Source organism: Halyomorpha halys, unplaced genomic scaffold (assembly GCF_000696795.3).
Source record: "Halyomorpha halys isolate HHAL.00 unplaced genomic scaffold, Hhal_1.1 Scaffold324.1, whole genome shotgun sequence".
NCBI lineage: Eukaryota > Metazoa > Arthropoda > Insecta > Hemiptera > Pentatomidae > Halyomorpha > Halyomorpha halys.
Genome location: NW_027112641.1, coordinates 684,372 through 705,182, shown reverse-complemented (window position 1 = coordinate 705,182; position 20,811 = coordinate 684,372). Strand labels below are relative to the sequence as shown.

At 30.3% G+C, this 20,811-nt stretch overlaps 1 protein-coding gene across 2 annotated transcripts in view; it reads right to left on the bottom strand.

The window, feature by feature from the left end:
* Nucleotides 1–499: 499 nt before the first annotated feature.
* LOC106681291 (uncharacterized) overlaps nucleotides 500–20,811 on the bottom strand; it is a 91,355-nt gene continuing 71,043 nt past the window's right edge. The window contains exons 3-7 of one of the 2 annotated variants that reach the window (XR_001343222.2): nucleotides 10,773–11,018; nucleotides 6,754–7,012; nucleotides 4,747–5,127; nucleotides 3,977–4,173; nucleotides 2,796–2,885 (exon numbers count right to left, since the gene is read on the bottom strand). Coding sequence is in view for 1 of the 2 variants with exons in the window: in XM_014421534.2 (XP_014277020.1) it covers nucleotides 2,734–2,885; nucleotides 4,747–5,127; nucleotides 6,754–7,012; nucleotides 10,773–11,018 (1,038 nt within the window). In the remaining variant the exon portion in view is untranslated. Of the gene's footprint in view, nucleotides 2,886–3,976; nucleotides 4,174–4,746; nucleotides 5,128–6,753; nucleotides 7,013–10,772; nucleotides 11,019–20,811 lie in introns of both variants that reach the window. The other variant, XM_014421534.2, reaches the window with a different exon arrangement.

Sequence of the window (20,811 nt, the reverse complement as noted above, 5' to 3'; positions counted from 1 at the left end):
TATAATGAAATGCTTAAATCTTTTAACTTTTATCTTTTAAATCATCTAAAAAGACTTAATTATGGATATAATATAATAATCAAACCCTATATTTCTTATAAACTCATAACATATAATAGAATAACGGTCTGATTTTATACAATAACATTGTGTATTCTCATTTTTGTTTCTATACTAATATCTATATTCTATTTATGGTAGCAAATCACCATCAGCAAATCTTTAATATTTCCATAATCTCTACATTTATAAAAATATATCCACAATACACAATGAGTCTTCTTGGCTGGTCCATTGATTTGGGATGAGTTAGCTCAAAAACTATTTAAAATATTTGTGTTATAAGTATACCTTCTGTCATAATGTTATGAATGACTACTTAACAATGCATTCAGTTGTTGCCTCTCAATGCATATGACAAGTCATGGAAGAAAATGTAGAAGAAAGACACAAAAAATAAAATTTGACAAATTTTAATAATTACTATGTACAACAGAAATGTTGCAAGGAAATATGTACATATCAGTAACAAGGATAAGTTAAAATATAAAATAGAAATAAATTATAATTACATGATAATGATTATTTATACACAATTGGTAGAGGGGGTGAAAAAAAAAACTGTTTGTAGATACTAAGAAAATATCCATCAACATATTTTTTTTTTACCCCCTTATGATGTAAGTATATAGTACAGTATATACTTTTTCTGACTGCAGTTCATTCTTATTTTTATTAAGATTAGTTTTATAAGTTTTATGAACTATGCGAAACATTCTGAAAATCATTGTTTTTGGTTATATATAAAATATATACTTGTATACTTATAGGCAAAAGTTAGGAATTGTTGCTTCAATTAAATATCATTACAAGACTATCTTTTTCCACCTACCAAGATAATTCAACATAAACACTCTGTAGGAAATATTTTCCTTAATCAGAATTATAATATAATAATAATTTTATACAAACACACTACATCTCTTCAAACCTGCCTTTAAAAATCAAAAATCAAATAAATTAATTGATATAAAATGAAAACTTAAAATAATATTTTGATTTTACACTCTATAGTATCCTAACAACAAAACCTAACTTATGTCGTTTACTTATCAATATGTAAATTTACAAATTTTAAAATACCGAAATATGATAAGATAAAATTGTCTTAAAATGGTATTCTTTAACCGTTTCTTAAAAAATATCTTTTCATACAATGAAAAAAAAAAGTTAAATAATAAAATTTATAGAAGAAAAGTGCACTCTTATTATAAGCTTCTTTTATTTATTCGTTGTTTAAAAAATTAAAAATTTTTTTTCAAAGATAATCAAATAATTGGTCTAAATAATTATAATAATATAAAATTATGTAAGCATTAAATATTTTATTGGCAGTTATACTACAGTGACTAAATATAAGAAAATATTGAAAGTAAATACGAATGTAAATAATTACTAAAATAACAGTTACTCTGAGAACATAAGTATCCACAAGTTTTATTCACAGACTTTGGTCATTTTAACTTATAGTTTAGTAAATGTAAATGAACAGATTCAGACTAATTTAGGTTGCATAACCAATCTTAGATTTCTGAAAAATTCACATTAGTTTTTCTTGCATTAAGCAACAGTTATGAAGTTTGACTGCTGCTAAAAAATAGTATAATTTTTCAAATTTTATTTCAATTACATAAATCTCAGGTATCAGTAATTAATAATTAAATTATTTGACTAGAACATAGAGAAGTTTACATTTTTTGTCAATTTAGTGCTTTAAATGTTTTTCTATTACTTAAAATTGATTTCTTTGAAATGCAAATGAAAAAGAAAATTGTCAAACTATACACATAATAGATTATTTTTTTATAATTCACCAAGAAATATAAAGTTTATATTTATAAACTAACAAATATTATATAAATCTTGGCTAACAATATGCTTCCACATCTTCAATTATTAATTTTTTTTTCTTATACTGTTAAAAAATAAATTCATATAATTTTGATCAAAATTTCTTGATGCCTTGAAAATATTTTATTCCAATTCAATCCTGCAATCCAGATCCGAACCCTGATGTTATTAGTAGGGTTTGTTATTAAGATGAATAATTAAATTTACATTTAAGACCATCCTTCAGAAAATTAAGGCTTGCTGTGAAAAACGTAATGTAAAAATATCTAATCAGGAATAAATTCTATATAATCTTCATGTTTATTGGGCTTCGTAATAAACACGTAAAGCTTGTGTTTGTCAAACATCATAAATGCAATTGAAAAAATATTTAAAGGTATTTTTAAATGAAAAAGGAATTTTGTAAAGTGATAGGGCATTATTTAAAAATTAAGGTATCAAAAAAACTGCCAATTAGATAAAAATATATCACAAGCTTTAAAACTGAGTTCAGATTAATACATTTTGTTAATTAGCCAGCTGATGTTGAGTAATAAACAATTAACAAATAATTCTTGTTGTCAAAAAGAAGCTTATAATAAAGAAAACAGAAGACAAAATTAATTGTTTGTTAAATAATTTACTAAGTCCTTTCAAACAAATAATATTTGCCATCATTTTCTGATCTGCAGCACCACATAAAAAATATATATCCAGTCTATAGAGAGATACTCATGCATAGTTTTTAGACATGAATTATTTGGAGAGATCCTAAAACCAGCTCTAACTCTTTTGATAACCTGCTAGGCCTCTGGCCTCACGACGAACTTTGGGAGCAGAGTGCTAAGATGATTTTTTCACTTTGCTCTCGTGGATTTCTATCAAAGTAGGATTCTTAGAGAAGGCTTTTGGTTGGTTAAATGAAGGGTTGTCTAAAAGATCCACTTCCTTAACTGGTTTCAGTAAAATCAGTCCTGCCTGGAGTCCTTTTGGGACTGAAAAACATGAAACATTTTGGATTACGTATACGGAAAGAAGAAATAAAGCAAGGAATATCATATCTTAATAACATTTATATATACAAGTATAATAGTATTATTCTACATTATGAGACCACTCAAAATTGAGTGTAACATAATTATAAAATTAGCAGCTTGGGGATTCCAAGAATGAAGTTCAGATAAGAAATGAAGATTGGCTAAGGAATGACATATTACTTGCTGTAGTCCAGTGATGTTGGATGAAAGCAGCTGTGCCCGGAATGGACAGACTTCCACTGAGGTTTTCAGGTATATCCAACTATTACATATCTAAAAATAGGGATAGTAGAAGGATAATCCCAGATAAAACAAGAAAGACAGATAATATTAAAAGAGTTTGAAGGATGGGCCTCTTCATCTCATCTTAACATCTGTAAATTGAGGGCAGCTCTTGGAAAACTGAAGAAAAATAGAATAATTGTTTCATTCTGGTTACAAAATCTTCAGAGATACACTAATACCCAACAAAACAACCTCAAAATTACAGAAATGATTAAAAGTTGATGTTACATTATAAATAACACAAATTTAATTTCATTCAAATTTTTCAACACCACAATTAATTATGCTTTGTTGATTCACTTTTTTTTTTTAATCTTATTTATCTGGTTTGATTATTTAAACTCATGGGTTATGTCATGGGACTGTCTGACTGTAAAGATTAGGTTTATAGTAAATACAAACTAATGGAACTATATAAATGTTAATATAAGTATAAATAAATACTAATATAAAATATTAATATTTCATTAAGACTGTGCATTAATTCTTTATTTCCTCTTTACAGTACTCATATTATATCTTTTAAGTCACATTTTTATCATTTCTAATCTATTATTTGGGATACATTTGGGCAATTTTCAAATAAAACATAAATTTTTTGTTCATTTAAAGATTTGATAGAATTAGTTGTGAATAATAATAATTATATATAAAAAAAACAACATAATTATAACAAAAAAAAAAAAAAAAATACCTACCTTCCCTATTGCTACATTAATAAATTTCAATAAATAAGGATATCATTTGTAAAAATTCAGTCTTACTTCTTATAGCCGATTCCCTCGGGGTAATGCAATATTTATTAAAACACTGTTGTCAATGTATTAAATTTCACCCTTAATTGAACAGTCATAGGTATAAAAATTTGTGATCAGTATGTTTATTTTATCTTTGAGATGTAGGAAATGACAGATGTCCAAGTGTAGTCAGTTGAGTCCTTGCTTCCTGGTCATTAATGTAGCTAAAAAATCAAATTATTAACAAAACGATAAATAAATCAATTTGTATCCAATTTAGGAGGGATACATTTATGATTCATAATGTAAACACTTTGATAGATCTATTGCCAAATATGTATTAAAACATTTAGAAACCACTTGTATTTTTTCAAGTTTAATTATTTTTTATTAAAGAACAAATACAATAAGAAATGCATACCTACATATAAAAATAACTTTAGATGAATCATCCTGAGATTTAGTATTAAAATTTGCACATTATATTGATTAATACATTTTCAGAAGAACTAATTCACTTTTTTTTCTAAGCAAAGATAATGTTTCAGAGAGGTTTGATGATGATTTGTTCTATGTTTATAATTAGTCTGTAATTACTGTTAGTAAAGATATTATTATAAAATGTGGTTATATTAAGAAGTAGAATTTAAAAAATGAAAAAAAGAATAGAAGTATACCTAAATAATATTCGCTTCTCTGTTTGAATGTTTAAAAGGCTAGGATATTGAATAGGAATATTTTTTATTTGTATAGTAGGAACTAAAATTAAATAAATTTAATTAGATAAAGACATTTACCTTCTTTCTTTTGAATAGGATGATGATGCCCCTGCTGAAGGTTGTGGAGGTCATGGTGAGTGTGATGGTGTATCTCATGGTGTATTGATGGTGGCTCAGCATAGTGACCAGCTGCCATTAACCAGGACTCTGGTGCACTATTGAACGCTGCTGTTGGAGGGAGGTAGTTGTTTGATGGAGGAGGCCCATTGTAATCAAAAGAATGTGACCCATGTCCGGGAGGTCCATAGCTTGGAGCGGGTGGGTGTGATGGTTGGCTACCATGGCTGTCATGGCCTGGTGGACCATAACTGGATGGTGGGGCTGCTGGAGGATAATGGCCACCATGGGAAGAAGGAGGAGTGTATGAGTAGCCTGAGCCTGTGCTACCTGTGCCAGAGCCTGAAAAGGAAAGTAAGAGACTCATACAGGCTATATATGTGTTCAACACTACTTTTTATATGTACCATTGAATAAAAGATATTTCTGCAGCAATTTATTGGTATTAAGGCCATTCAGATGTCATGTTTCTGAATTTATTGTTGAATGATTTGTATTACAAAATATATTTCTGGTATAAATATAAACATCACCTCATTGTAAAATGGATGAGAAACAAATTTAAATTTTATTAATAATTAGGGAGCCAGTCCTAAGTTACCAGTACTCTCTGATAGCTCTTTAAAATACCTCTCTTACAGTAATGCACTTGTATTACATTATAAAAAATACTACATACTCCTCCTCCAGTATTAGCCTGAGCGTGGCCTCAAAGATGAAATTTAGGCAATAACGCCTTCAGCCTTTCTACCATCTACAATGTTAAAATCTCATCTTGCCCAAACTGGAGAATTATTAAATAGTTACATTACAGACAATACTCTTATGCATTAACAGGTCTGATTTTCCTTACACTCATTAAACAGTTCAATTTCAATTTCTAAGTTGAAGTTCAAAAAAGTTTTTTAAAAAAAAAACCTTCAATATTAAATCTAATTTTTAGGAAGATAGTCCGGGTGGCAGTCAATAAAGGTACACAATAGTAAAAAAATATTTAATCACTACAAACGTTTGCAGGACTGATGTTGAAAGGTGACTAACTGAAAAGAAATAGTCAGTCACCTTTCAGCATCAGTCCTGTTAAAACCCTGGAAAGTGGAGCAAAATGTTGCTTATTATTAAATATATTTTTTACTATTTTGTACCTTTATTGACCATCACACAGACTAACTTCCTACAAACTACTTCAAACATTCAGTCAACAATCTTCTTCCAATTTTCAATTTAAAATTACAACTCATTCCTTGGCTCCTCTTAGCAAATCACATATTTTCCTAGAAATAATTAGATTATTACATAATATTTCTTGACATTGTTAAATAACATGTCTATATCTGATAAATAAGAATAAAATTATAAAATTATTGGAAACCAATCAGATTAATTATAAGATTACCTCTTAATCATAACAAGCAAGATTTTGTGATCAAAGTGAGATTGGAAGAAACACTTATAGTATTCTATTATACGAGTAGAAGATAGTTGGGGGTGTCAAAATGAAACACAAATAAGTTGGTGTAACTTATTTTGAACAATTAAAAAAGTTACACCAACTTATTTGTGTTTCATTTTGACTGCACCACCAACCACAATCAACTATTTCTCATAATTATTCTATTATAGTTTATTATTTACTTTCATTTATGCAATTATTAATTAATATGTTGTGAATGTCAGTGATATAGCAAGAAGTACTGAGAGAGAGAGATGTTTGATTGACCTTAGTTAATTTGAAGGAGATGGTCAGAGCTCCAGTTAAGGAGAAAGAAACAATAGTTATCAACTATTTATTTATTTTCTGCCAACATTTTGGCCCACAATGCAGGTTTTCATCAGGGCTGTTGGGTGGAGATGTAAAAACAACCCATCAACTGACAGAGAATGATCAAGGTGATTGGCATCCCCATGACCCCATCCATTCCTACGCCCTTTGTGAGTGTTAATTGAATGAATTAATGCTTAATTTACCTGTACTGCTGTGATCATAACTAGAACTGCTGTGCATTGGAGTAAGAAGCGCTTTAGTGGCCAAATGCTTTCCAAACTCCGAGATAGCATCTCCTTTGGTCTCCAACAGCTTTCCTTTGGCTGCCACCAAGTGTCCTTTCACCTTGACCAACTGTCCACTAAGGGCGATCACTCCACCGGTGATTGCCTTTATGGACTGAACTAAGGCACTAAGGATAGCCTTCTTAAATGACCAAAGGCTGAATGCCTTAGTTTTATACTGAAACACAGGTATAAATTATAATTACAACAAATTATGCAAGTATAAATCCTAAATTGTGGGCTTACTATAAATTCATGTAACATATAAAAAATGTCATATTCTTTATATAATTGTTCCTGTCTATAGTCACTTACATATTACAAACAGTTATGAAATTAAACTTCCAGCTTAAACTAACTAATAAGATAAATAACGACGCAATAGATATCGTGTATGTGGCAGTTCCTCTTGTTTGTGGGACAGAAGGTCCAGGATCTTGCAACTCCCAGGATGTCCTCTTCAGATGAGAAACTAACCCAGCAGCCTTCAAGATCTTAGTCACTACTGTCTGTCATTATGATACGTGTCTTCCTGATGCGAAAATTCCCAGGAAAATACTAATTTACTTAATTAAACAGTTGACTAAGTTCAGATACAATGTATGCTTCCTAAAGTGAAATCATATTATTTTTTCAAAACAAATATTGTGCAATATTAGGTTCTGTACAATTGCTTAAAGTTCGGGCTACTAATTATTATCCAGTTTTATGAAAAAAATTTATTTCCGTATGAAAGTTACAGTATTCCATCAACGAGTTGAAAAACGAAAAGCTTTTTGTTATTTTTACTGCCTTCTTTGATAACCGAGTGCTACTTTTTATCGAATATGTACATTTCTGAGAAATTAAAAAAAAAATTCAATCTTAACAATATTCTTATTGCTAAATATTCATTTTTTTATCTAAAGACGATTTCTTCAGTATGAGTGGAAAACAGAATAGCCCATAAAATAAGTAGATAAAGATCATATGCAGTAATAAAGCAATACTGTTTATTGGTAATAATAAAAACAGATGTCCTTACATTTTAAGTTTTAGTCTGCAAGAAGTCGCTATACTTCGTGTTTTATATTTGGACGTTAGTGGGGAGGTTCGAAGGGTTCATTACTCATAAAATTTTAAACTTGGATAGATTGAAAACTTGAGGCTTCAGAACCTTCTTCAAACAGCGAAAATTGTGGTAAGTTAAATGGGGGCATGAGCAGACTACAATTGTAAAAATTAAACTTTGGAAGGATATTGATGATTTAATTTTGAAGATGAAAAATAACCTAAAAAATGGAGTATGTGTGTCAGAGCCATTATTAATCAAGATGCGTTCAGAAATTTTTAGTTATCAACAGAAATGAATAAAATACTAGTTAAAAAAATTATTTTGCGTAATATTTGAAAATTAATCTTTAGTTAATTTTTAAATAGAGAATTTAAACATTTGCGATGAGTTATATGGGATCCTACGGATCACCGAATCCTCGACTTGAGCCAGGCGTTCATATAGCGTAATGGCGTAAACGGTTTTCATATTTCGTATGTCCAGATTGAAAGAATCATATGAACAAAAACATTAAAATCAATTATCAAAAATTTTTTATAACTTCAATGATAGCTACATACAGTTATTAGTCAAATTAGATAACTGTCATCCATATTTGAGGAGGATAAAAAAAATTGGCGTGGTTTCAATATGTTACAAACTACTTATTTTTCATTCGATGTTTTATATTTTCAAAATTACAAAAACACAAAAAAAAAAAATGAATAGAATATCATTTAAAATAAAGCAAAATTTCTTACATACCTAATAGAGCTGTTTACGTTAAATAGTTACGAGTTACACTTTTTCAAAAATCATAATTTTTTCCAAATAACGAAAAGTCAATATTCTGTGAATTTCTTTTTTTACAGTTATCGTGGAAACTGTTACACTTACTGACGACATACAGATATATATTAGCTCTAATTGGGGAGTAGCAGTTTCCATGAAATTCGCCAAAATAAATTTACAAAATGTTGATTCCTCGTTGTTCAGAAAAAAAAATTGGTTTCTAAATAAGTGTATCTTGAAAACTATTGAACGCAAAGAGCTCTATAAGCACTCAAATTAAATTTAATTGAATGTACTACAGCGTTGTTGATAAAGTTTACCTTCGTAGGAGCATGCTCCATGACAACCAAAAAATATTATCAAAATTTTGATCTTTCGTTATTTGGTAAAATAAAAATTGATATTTTAAAAACAAAAAAAATCCCCTTTTATTTCATTGAACACAAATGCCGTAATTTTTTATTCCCATCAACCATGATTGGCAGATACGTCAATTTTAACTCTTAACTATATATAGTTCTCATTAAAGTAACCTGAAACTGACGCAACTATAAAACATAATTTTATTTTTCTAATTACATATGACTAAAAGGAGAACTAGAGTTATCGTACATCATGTAATAGCGATTATGTTTCAAAATAGAATTACTGGTGTGCTATTCACTTGTCCCTAACGAATTAATTACCACATAAAAATAACCCTCCTTTAAAGAAAAATATGATAAGCATTATGCCGAAGAAACCTCAATATGGCAGTCTACTTACGTAAGAGATCCTACAATAAGAGTCCTAAGAGAAGGAATTCTGTAGATAATTATAGGCCTCTTAATAAGGGCGTGAGCAGGATTCAGTCTTAGCTTACGAAATAGGCTTAGAGACCACTTATCAGTTCGTAGTTCTAATGGTCGAAGCCTAATAGATTCATCAATCTTCGTGATTAAGTGGTCGACATATTGTCTGTCGTCCATCGAGATCTCCTGGTTCTTTCTCACTGTCCTGAATTAATTTGGAGTGGTTGCTGAAACTTTAACTAAAACTAATAGTACAAGAGTCCAAGGGGGGGGGGGAGGCAGTTATTTCACCCCAATTTTTGAATACTCTAATGAAAGCTATATATAACTACTAGTCAAAACTGATGAGTCTGCCAAGTATAGTTAGGGGGAATATGTTGCATGTTGAATGTGGGAATTCATTTGCAGCTCTATACCTTTAAAAGTACCTCAACACTAGGGAACCTAAGAGAACGTCATTTAAAGTAGAGTAAATTTGCAAAAATATGAGCCCTAATAGAGCTATCTACGTTTTCTAGTTTTCGAGATATAGCTTTTTAAAAAGCAACATTTCATAAAGATGTACTGAAAGATCAGTAATTAGTGAATTTATTTTGAGAAATCTATATTTCAAGAAGCATCTGACATAAAGATGTCTATTAGCATTCAAATTCAAACTTATTTAATGGACTATGAAGTAGTTTATGAAGTTTATCTTCGTAGGAGTAGTAGTTTTTACACTATTTGCTAAAATAAATTGATTTTTAGCTGTTCGGGAAAATTTTTATGAGCGAAATTTATATTCGTATGGGAATATCATAAAAACTACTACCCCTACGAAGATACGTGTAATAAACTAATTTATAGTAAATTAAATTACCTTGAGTGCTAGCAGACAGTCAACATCTATCGAACGTAGATAGCTCTATTAGGGCTAATATTTTAGCAAATTTACTCTTCTTGAAATAATGTTCTTTAGGTTTTCTAGTGCTGTGGATAGTTTTAAATATACAGGATATTCAGCTCCGAGTGAAAAAATAATTTCTTTTTAACGTTTTAAAACAGCCGCCATTTTTAACTCCCCCTACCTATACTTGGCAGACTCACCAATTTTGACTAGTAATTATACATAGTTTTCATTAAAGTAATCAAAAATTGGGGTAAAAAGGCTGCCTTTTTTTCTTCCCGGCACTTGTACTATAAGAAGCGAAAGAAACAACTGGTGCTGCATATATCTGAAGTATTAATAGCGGGCAGTATCACATGGTTATAAAATGCGTCATATAAGAAATTTCCTTAAAATGACCTCAATCAAAATCGCTAAGATGATGGTAATAACTTACGTCTAAAGGAGGTGGCCCATATTCATCATGGTGACCATGATGTTCATCTTTGGGTATGGATCCACTGAACCTCTTGGAGGCCTCGTGCCTCCTGTTTCTCAGGATCTCTTCTTGAGCTATTGCCTCGTCGACCAAGGCCTCCAGCATAGCCTGTTCATCAGGACCGAGAGTCAGACCATGAGGAGGAGGTGGTATCGATGGGGCTGCTAAGCAATCCACTGTCATCCAGAGAACCAGCAGCGTCACCTGTTACAGAAGGATTAATCATATTAGTTCAGATGAGAATTAAAGCAGTTCTAAAGGCTCACATTTCAGTTCAGTCCTTGAATAAAAAATGAGATTTTTTTAAAAATATTTATTTATCACCATATACTACTGTACATTATAATACATTTAATACATCTGATCTCAGTTAAATTAGAATGTTACAAACGTGTACAGAAACTACCCATTGGTAGCACTCTAATGATGCTTTACATTAGCAGGTCTCGTGGCCATCTTCTTTTCAGGCGCCTCGGAGGATTGTCAGGAATGGAAGAGGAAGCAAGGTTAAAAACTAGTGGGATTGGGAGGCTAGGGAGTTTATAATGGAAGGGGTGATATCTGGTTCGGGCTAGATCGGTTACATGTGGAACATTAAGGTCTTTATGTATGGTTTTATTTGTGACAAAATAAGGAGCATTAAAGATTTTACGAAGGATTTTGGGTCGCAATGATTGGATACGAGAGGAATTCGAAGGTTTAGTGGAGCCCCAAAGCTCAACTCCGTACGTCCAGATTGGCCTTATTACAGTCATGTAGATCAGACTTTTGTAATGAATTGGGGATGATAAGACCGTTTGTCCAGTAAGTGCTGTAAAAGTCGAAATCGAAGTGCAGTTTCCTGTCTTTTCAGTCTTGTGTGAGGATTCCAAGTTAGTTGTTTGTACAGATGTAGTCCAAGGTAGCGGATCTGTTCGATAGGGGTAAGATCAAGATTATTAAAGAAGACTGTAGAGCAGTCGGTAGGCTTACGACGAAGGGTAAAGGTCATTTGATGGGATTTAAAAATATGAGATTTAAAAATTTAATATTTCAACTTTATTCAGATCACAGTCATTTTGAAGATACATGTGTTTTTTTTTTTGCTAACCCCTAGAACATAATAATTTATAAAAATAAACCAATTTAAAATATTAAATATAATTGTTTAGCCGAGACTACTAGAAGCTACTACGAGGCTTTTACTAGAGCAGGGCTCCATTCTAAGGAATTTCTGATTTTATACAATATCGATTAGTACGTCGATTCATTACTGGGATGCGTGAAGTGTTGGGGCACACCCCTACAAATGTTTTCTCCTTGGCATTCTAGAAATAATTTAAGGCCTAATTTACTCTTCCGAGGAGAAAGAGTGTATAAGTACCCAACAACTTAAAATAAAAAAAAAAACAGGGTGATGTATGATATAGTTTGAAAACCCCATTTTTTTGTTTATTTATTTTTCCTTCCTCACCATTTCTGGCGTATAGGGTACGGTAACAGTGATCCACTCGCGGTGCCCCTCCGGTAGTGCTACTAGCTCCTGTCTCCTCACTTCGTATTTCACGAAATATTTTCTTAGGATGGGACCAGGGACATCGCTCCGACCAGCACCTTCACCACCTCTTGCAACACCATTCTGTAGCTCTTTGTGACCCTCACCAGAGCCAATCTCTGGTCACCAGTCTCATCTTTTGTTTCAACATGAGGTTTCGGCTCTACGCCAGGGATGCGTACCTCAGGATTCCCAAGACCACACTTTTTTATTTTGTCATGCTATTCTCCTAACTTGGTCTAAGGCTTTCTTCTTGGATATCCAAGGTGATAGGGCAAACCCTATTTGTGGAGCCTCTTATGAGCATGGCTGGCTCTAAACTGGTACCATATTCAATTTTCTCAGTTTAAGACTACAAAGATTAAAATAGAGATAAATTAATACAAAAAATAAAATTACTACACCTTGTGCATATAGTTTCTATTTAAAACAAAACATCCAGGAGCTATAAATGTTATATCAACCCTGGCTCAATTCCAGGAATCAACATTTTTCATTTATACTCTGTCATTTATGGTACAGAAGATGATACCTTGAATTCATTTATGTGATACATAGAAGGCTTCCAGTAAGGATATCTTATTGAATAAATATTTATGAAATCTCACCCCTTCTATTTATAAAATTCTTTAAATGAAATATGTGAACTCTTGAAACACAATTTTTATCTCATCTTAAAAAACTAGCAGTCTATCATTAAAAAATAGAGCCCAGGAAAGCATTTTATTTACTGTAGTTGGGCACTATATAAATATGTTTGTCACACTGAATGTTCAAAAGAAGATATCATCCACCATTCCTAGAATATTTTAATGATGTTTGATCTATCTTCCTGCAACGGGAGAATATTATCAAACAAAAATATTATGATATTTTTTTTAACGATTTCTGGTCCTCTAAATATCTTCTACTTAAGATTTGATCAATAAATTGGTTTAGTAAACAGAAAGATAGCTGTTTCCAAACAGAAATACAGCAGCATTAATAGGCTCATCTAGTAGTTATATAATCCCTAATCTATGGCCTCTCATTAGGATGCATTTAATTTGCACTTCTCTCTCATTAAAGGATGCACCGTAGCGTAGCTCACTGTTGCATGTTGAAGTAATAATATCTCACTTCATGGTCCTCGTTCTTATGTCTACTTCCTTTTTATATTTTTTTTTTATTATACTCTTTCCGACCTTTTCCCTATACAGCAATGAGATATTAGGTTTAGGTTCATGTATACCATTGCTGCCATCAAATCAATATATCTTTATTTTAATAATTTTATTATTCATACGCCAGGGAATAACATTTATTGGTGGGAGCAATCTTTAATTAATATTAGATAATGACTGCTTCATACCTTAGTGCATGGGCCTTTATCTTCATCTCCCTGCTAGCCATTCCTGGATAGATCTAGATTTTTCAACACCTCCTCTATCTAATGAAGACATACCAAATACTTGCGCATTTCCGTCAGTGGCCCCATACATTCTCTTCTTTAACTGCAGCTCAGTAATTTCCATGGTCCAATGGATATTTGTCCGGTTTCCACAGGCACTCTTTAGTAATATGCACTTCCCAACAACACTACCAGCATACTAGGAACTTCTCACATTAAGCATGAGTTGACCATGCTGAGATGGCACTTCAGACTAAGATATCCAGGTAGTACTTAACATACAGCAACTTGTATACCATCTAGTAATGAGGAACTCCAGTATATTAAGCCCATGATTCATACTTATTTATGTTTTCAATAGGCGTTTTTATTATTGAAATTATTTTTATTTACTGTTCTATTATTAAAATTATTCATTAATTAGTGAATTTAATTGTAAATATTAATACTGGTTCCCATTTTTACAGTAATTAACAGATTGGAAATATCTTGTTAATCAATATTAAGATATTAAAATATATGAAGAGAAGATGGTTGGGGGTACTTTTTATTTATTATTTTCACCCTCCCGTAACGTTTTCTTTATAAAAAACACTTAGTCATTGCTGTAACGGCTTTTTTAATTCTGTGTTGGACCACCATTTGCGCTGCAACCATTAGGTGCTCACCTTCCAGCGAACAGGTTCGTTTTTATTCTTCTTTTTTGTTTTCTTTCCCCTTTCTTTATTTTACTCTTTCCCCTTATTTTCTCCACTTTTATTCTTTTTCCTTACCCGCGTTATAAGTTTTGTACACTATACTTATAATTTGCTTCTTTATCATCTATTATTGTTATATTTATCAGCTTGCATAGGTTCATACTTCTTTGCATTATATAACTTTATTTTTATTTCATTTCCTTAAGTAAGTTATTGTACCCGCTTTTTCAATTACCTATGTATACATTTTATTTCCCGCTTCTCTCATCACTTCATTTTATTAATTCTATTTTGTAAAATTATTCCTTGTATGTGTAGAATAATTTTACACATTCAATGAGTTTTATGAGTTTATACTTTCTTTTTATATTTATTATTTTTCTATACTTACTGTGGTTGTTATCTTGTTTTGTTTTTAGCCCTGAAGAAGGCTAGAAACTCTAGCCGAAACGTCGGCACATTAAAATAAGTTAATCATACTTATTTGTGTTTTTCATTGACCGCACCCCCAACCATCTTCTCCTCATTTATCATCCACGGTCAAATATCTCTCATAATTATAAATATTAAAATGTACTTTATACAATGTGTAAAATAATGAAATAGTTTGAATTCAAAAGTACCAAAATGAGAAATGAGAACAGTTTGTTAATAAAAAAAATCATCAATATTTCTTCTGTGTTTAGAAATGAGACAGTTGAAAATTGAGAGTTTCTCCTGAGGAGATATGGTATAATTTCAAAATTTCAATGATCAATTCTAAATTCTGTTACTTTACAGAACCGATTACAACTTTAAGTTCATTTTTCATCATGAATTTTTGCACGTACGCTCGGACTATAATAAAACCTGAAGTAATTTGAGTAATAAATTAAACCAGTATTCGTGGTTTATAGTATTTTTTTTCAACTGGCATTACTATTATAAACTATTTTTAAATGTTATTTATTATTTTATAAAACATCCCCACAATGAAGAATTAGCAACACAATTTTATTTACACGATACGTTCAATACTAAAAATGGAATTAAAAAAATCTACAATTTGTGATATTTTTTTACGAAATAGTTACAATGCAATCGTATGCTGATGTTACACAAGTTAAGTCCTTTGTGTTATTCTAAATCCAGGTATTAAAATGGCATTTTTCGTTGAGCATTCATGAGGCTATTAAGTAAAGTTTCGTTGTTAGCTTTGTCATGAAATTTCATAACCTTCTTCGAAGTAAAAAAATCAACCCATTAGACCTATATATTTCTTGTTTTAATTTTTAAAATTCGACGATCCGAAGAGAAACTTGGCATTGCATTATTTCCAGCAATTGTACTGTCAGGGGTATTTTATCATTTTCTAACTACATGACGTTTTTGATTGTTTCCAGTGAGCAATGAGGTCGCACCATAGCGGAACTCTCTAGGCCCAAGCAACAATTCAGAACTACGAGAATATTTCAACCTGAAACTTGGATAGCCATGTTCAAATCAGGAATTGACTCTATGTAAACACTTTCTGTACAAAAGGTTTTTCACTTGGGTTTTAAAGCCGTATATTCATTCGCCCGTTACTCCTGCGGGAGGAAACTGCAATCCAGTACTCCTCTTCATATTTTCATACAGAACTCCTAACAAAGAACTACCCAGTTGTCTTCCTAGTTTAATGACCGTGGTGTTAGCTACATTAAAAAGTTTTTAGAGCTCCCGATCATTAACAGATTAATAACCTAGCCGAACCAGCAAATGGTAACTTTAGCGATAAAATCAACTCTCTAGAAGTGGCACTTTTCAAAAAAAAAATTTTTGATTAAATTCGGTATATCAATGTACAATCAAAGTGAGTTCTTATCCTCATTGAAATAGCCAGCAAGGTGTAAATGTCGAATTTCAAAAAAACATCTTCTAAAGGACCTCAAATTTCATTTTTTTTGGAACAATGAGCCATCTCTCGTTGATAGAAGTAACGAAAAATGGAGAAATTTGACTATGAAAGATTTTGATTAATAACTACTACTTACTAGGTTTAAAATAAAACATAAAACAGCCAGTTTTGATAATATTAAGTATTAGTTTTGATTCGTGTTGGAACTAACCTATGAATATTGAATGAATACAACACCGAAAACGAGGGAAAAAACAATATTTAATACCAGCAAGGAATAATTTAAAATCGAATTAAGTTAAAAAAAAAAGTATTTTACTGCAAAAGTTATTTTTATTTTTTTAACTTATCAATCTAATCATAAACTAATCTAAATGTACGCTTCACTTTAAATCAATGGGTCTTGAATCTGCAAACTTCAATTTTAGTTTTTGAGCATCTTTGTTCAACACTTAATGTCTATTTTACTCCTGCTTGATGAACAGTCCGGAATAGTAAAAATTTGAAAAAAAAAAAATAATCTTTGGTCTCAGATCAGAACGTATACTAAAATTAATGTTATTTTTATAATAATATTTAAGCTGAGAGCACTGAATTGAATTTGATATTTAACATGGATCAGAAACTTGAGACCATTTGGTTACTTTTCAACTTTTATTATTAAGTTCGTACTTTTTTGAACTTAACCTTAACCTTGATCTCTCATAATGGAACCTTCTTCAAGCAAAGTCACGTTGCGGTTCTATTCGATTCGTCTTGGCATTACGGTGGTTGAGTAAGTCATTCTATGGTTCGGTCAATTGCTTGTACACTATACTGTGTAAACACTTTAAAGTATGTATTGGCTCCAAATGTGGCAATTCTCTAATCAATAAAATTTAATGTTTTGAAATATGATAGATTTTTAGTTATTATCATTTATTTTTTTTTATTTAACCAAATCCTTATAAGGATAATACAAGTTACATTTTTTCAACAATTGATTACGGGGGAGGGTTGTAGTCTCGAACAAACCTAAACAATGTACAACAAAACAACCCTAACGCAATGTACAAAAAAAAAAAAAGGTAAAATAAATAGATAAAAATAACAACTCTTAATAACAGATAAAAGTAAGGTTAATAACAAAAATAACGACATTCGTAAACCTAACATAATAAACAATTTCCCTCTAATGGGAGCAAAAAAAAAAAGTTAATTTGAAAAAAAAGACGAAGAGGAAAATAAATAAAATAGAATTAATGTCAATAATAGAATTGATCAGTCTTCGGGTTGAGGTTGGATTCCCAAGTTATGTCACTGATCCTTTAACTGTGGGTAACTGAGAGTGGAACTTCATGAATCGTTTTTTGATGTAATCCTCTATTGACTACATTTGTTATTATTTTAAAGATTTTAGAAAATCGTAGTAAAAATGGAAGCAACCATTTAAATTAGTACATAGAACATACAGTCAAAAATAATTTAAGTACTTATTACACAAACATTATTAATAAATAAGAAAAAAATATATAATTACCAAAAGATAATAATTATTGCCTTAATAACACAATAGACTGGAGAATCAAATATATTGTTCCAATATTAAAGGAAAATAGAATTATTAGAAATTTCTATAACAAATCAATAGAAGAGATGTATGAGCATTACAATATGTGTTGGATTTCAGGTTAATCCTCATTAGAGTATTGTGAAAAAGGAGTTAAATTATAGACTCTCATTACTTTTTTAAAAAATTACTATTTTTTATTATAAACTTTATATAAATATCAGACAACATTGGTTTATCATTATGGTTGGTTTATATATGAGAAAGAGAAAGATTCGGATTTTTGTCCACAACTTTTCAATTACTGGACCGATTTACTTGCTGTATTTTTCAAAATGTTCCCTGTCGAAATTCCCGATTTCTCCAGTAGTAAAAAAGGTATAAATAAAAATAAATGTTTTTTTTTGCGTTGATACAGAAAGTAAAGATTTTTTTATCACGTTTATTCAGTATCAACCGATTTGCCTCTTTTTGAAGAATAAGAAAAAAATACTATTGATATACATTTAAATGATGATATATACTTAAATGATTACAAAAACATAGAGAGGCTTCTAGTAAAGCAGGGGAAACAAAATGTTATAGTCAAAAAGAATTTTTTAAAGAAGTTAAAAATTGGAAAAAATGTCAACCTTGGATTTGGAAGGTTTTTTTTTTCACTTTATGTCCAATTTTCATATAATTGTTATAAGGCCGAAATATGGGTTCCAAATAAAGAAAAACTTTTCAAACTTTATATTTTTATATTTCCAGACCTAATTTGTTTAATTAGATCCGTTTTGTGTCCTTTGGTGCAGTATATAGAACCCTAAATCCCTCCCAAGTTTGTTTAAATCGTTTTGAAATTATTTCTATTTTTTTTTATTTTTAAAGGAATTAAAGGGGCATTGTTAGGAGAATATTTTGGGCTAAAAAATGTTAGTTCGGTTTTTTTTTTCGAAAATTAGTATCTAAGAGTTTCTTGAAGTGCTAATAACAAATATCAACTGTGTTTGACCATACTTCGACAGGTCAGTCAGTTTAGATTGTTTTAATATTGTAATAACATTGAAGCACAGTGAGGGTTATATAAAAACTATCCATATTTTATGTAGTACATAAAACGCCGTCCATCTTACATCCTTGATATCCTTAAGTTTAATTGATTTAAATCCTCAGTGCATTCACGCAATATATTAGCAGAAATTGTGCCTTTCCATTTATTATTTTTAGTTTAATTATATTTGATTTATATCATTTTTGTTTTCTATTATTTATTATCAGAAGTGTTTGCCATCTTATGTTTTATGACATATGGTTTTACTTTATTTGTTCTATTCTTATTTTATATATTCTGTTAATTATTCTTGTTCATTTTAATATTTTTAAATTCATTATTTTATTATATTTTATGATGTTTTATAATTTCATTCTTATTTTACATTTTACGCTCTAAGGCTTTAAAGCCTAATTTTAACGCCTGTATAATATTCTAAAGGGATCAATCCCAGAATAAATAAAGATTATTATTATGATATAATATAATACCATAGATAATCAGGATGTCTAAAAAAAATAAGAATAATCTCCTAAATCGGACTAGTATTAACGAAGTTATTTCTTACCATTTATGTTACTAATATTTATAGCAACCGCTCTCTTCTTATCACATAATCTATATGTATATACGAGTGAAGTGTTCGAATCTTTGTCCACAATAATTTTTGAATTTTTGATTTTTTTGACATTTTTGGGTTGGTGATAAATTCTCAACAAATTAAAAAAAAAATTAAATGGAACTATTATTATTTTGAATTTTGGCAGGTTCTATACGAAATTTGTTCACTTTTTATTATAATCTGAAGGCTACATATTGCCAACCATTCTAGAGATTCATTTGAGAGATTATGGAACCAGTAATGAAAATTAGTAGATACGCCAGAGGAAAAAATCCATTTTTTGATAATAGCCTTGAAATCTATACATAATATAGACAATTTTTTTTTTTTTTTTTTTTGGAATAGAATACCCGAAAAAAGCTGATTGAAGTCAATCAACTATTCACAATTTCGTTCCCAAGTCATTTTTTGTTTTTTCAGTAACACCTGTAGCTGGTAATATTTCTATGGTGTCTTTTGGCTTGTCTGGTACGTGAGGATTGGCTTCACTTTGGGATATTGCTAGTCCAAACATTTCAACATTCATTCAAGAATGAAATTTTGATCTGTTATCATTTCTTTGAGTATTTCGTAGCATTTACGTGTTGAAAAATTAAAAAAATAACTTTAATTATTTGTTCTTGTAATATGAATACAGGTAGACACTAACCTTGTTGAGCAGCCTTCAAGCTCACACAGACTCATGTAACTCCTCCCAGCAGTTACACCATAAGCACCCCCCGTTTTAGGGAAGTGTCGCCTGGCCACTTTCTTCGCTTTCACTCTTCGTCTACTGTTTACACATCTCATCCATCGACAATGTATTACTATTTTTTTTTATCTATAACAACTTTATTTAAACCGCTACAATGATCGAGCTGAATGAACTCAAAGGCGGAATCTTTTACGTTAGCATACCTGATTATTTAAATAATTAAAATAAACCAATTTACTAAGTGTCGAAAGATCCATGTAGCAATTTTTCAAATTTATTGCGTATTTTTTTTTCTTTACTAGCATCCGCATTTTACCTTTTTTAGTTTTCTTTTGTTCATATCTATATAGTTCCCTCGCAGTGAGATCAGAAACAATGCAATGGGCTACTTATTATCTAAGGGAAAACAATTTCTATATTTTAATACCAGCTTGTGATTTCGAACAAAATGAAATCATCGAAGAACATAAGATCTGCTCAATTTATTGATGTGTGACATGTTTGCATAAGAATAGAAAAAACAAAATAATTTTTTTGTTTTCTAAATAAACATAAACTTTTTATTTTATTAGTTGAGATCTTTTATTATTCATTTTTG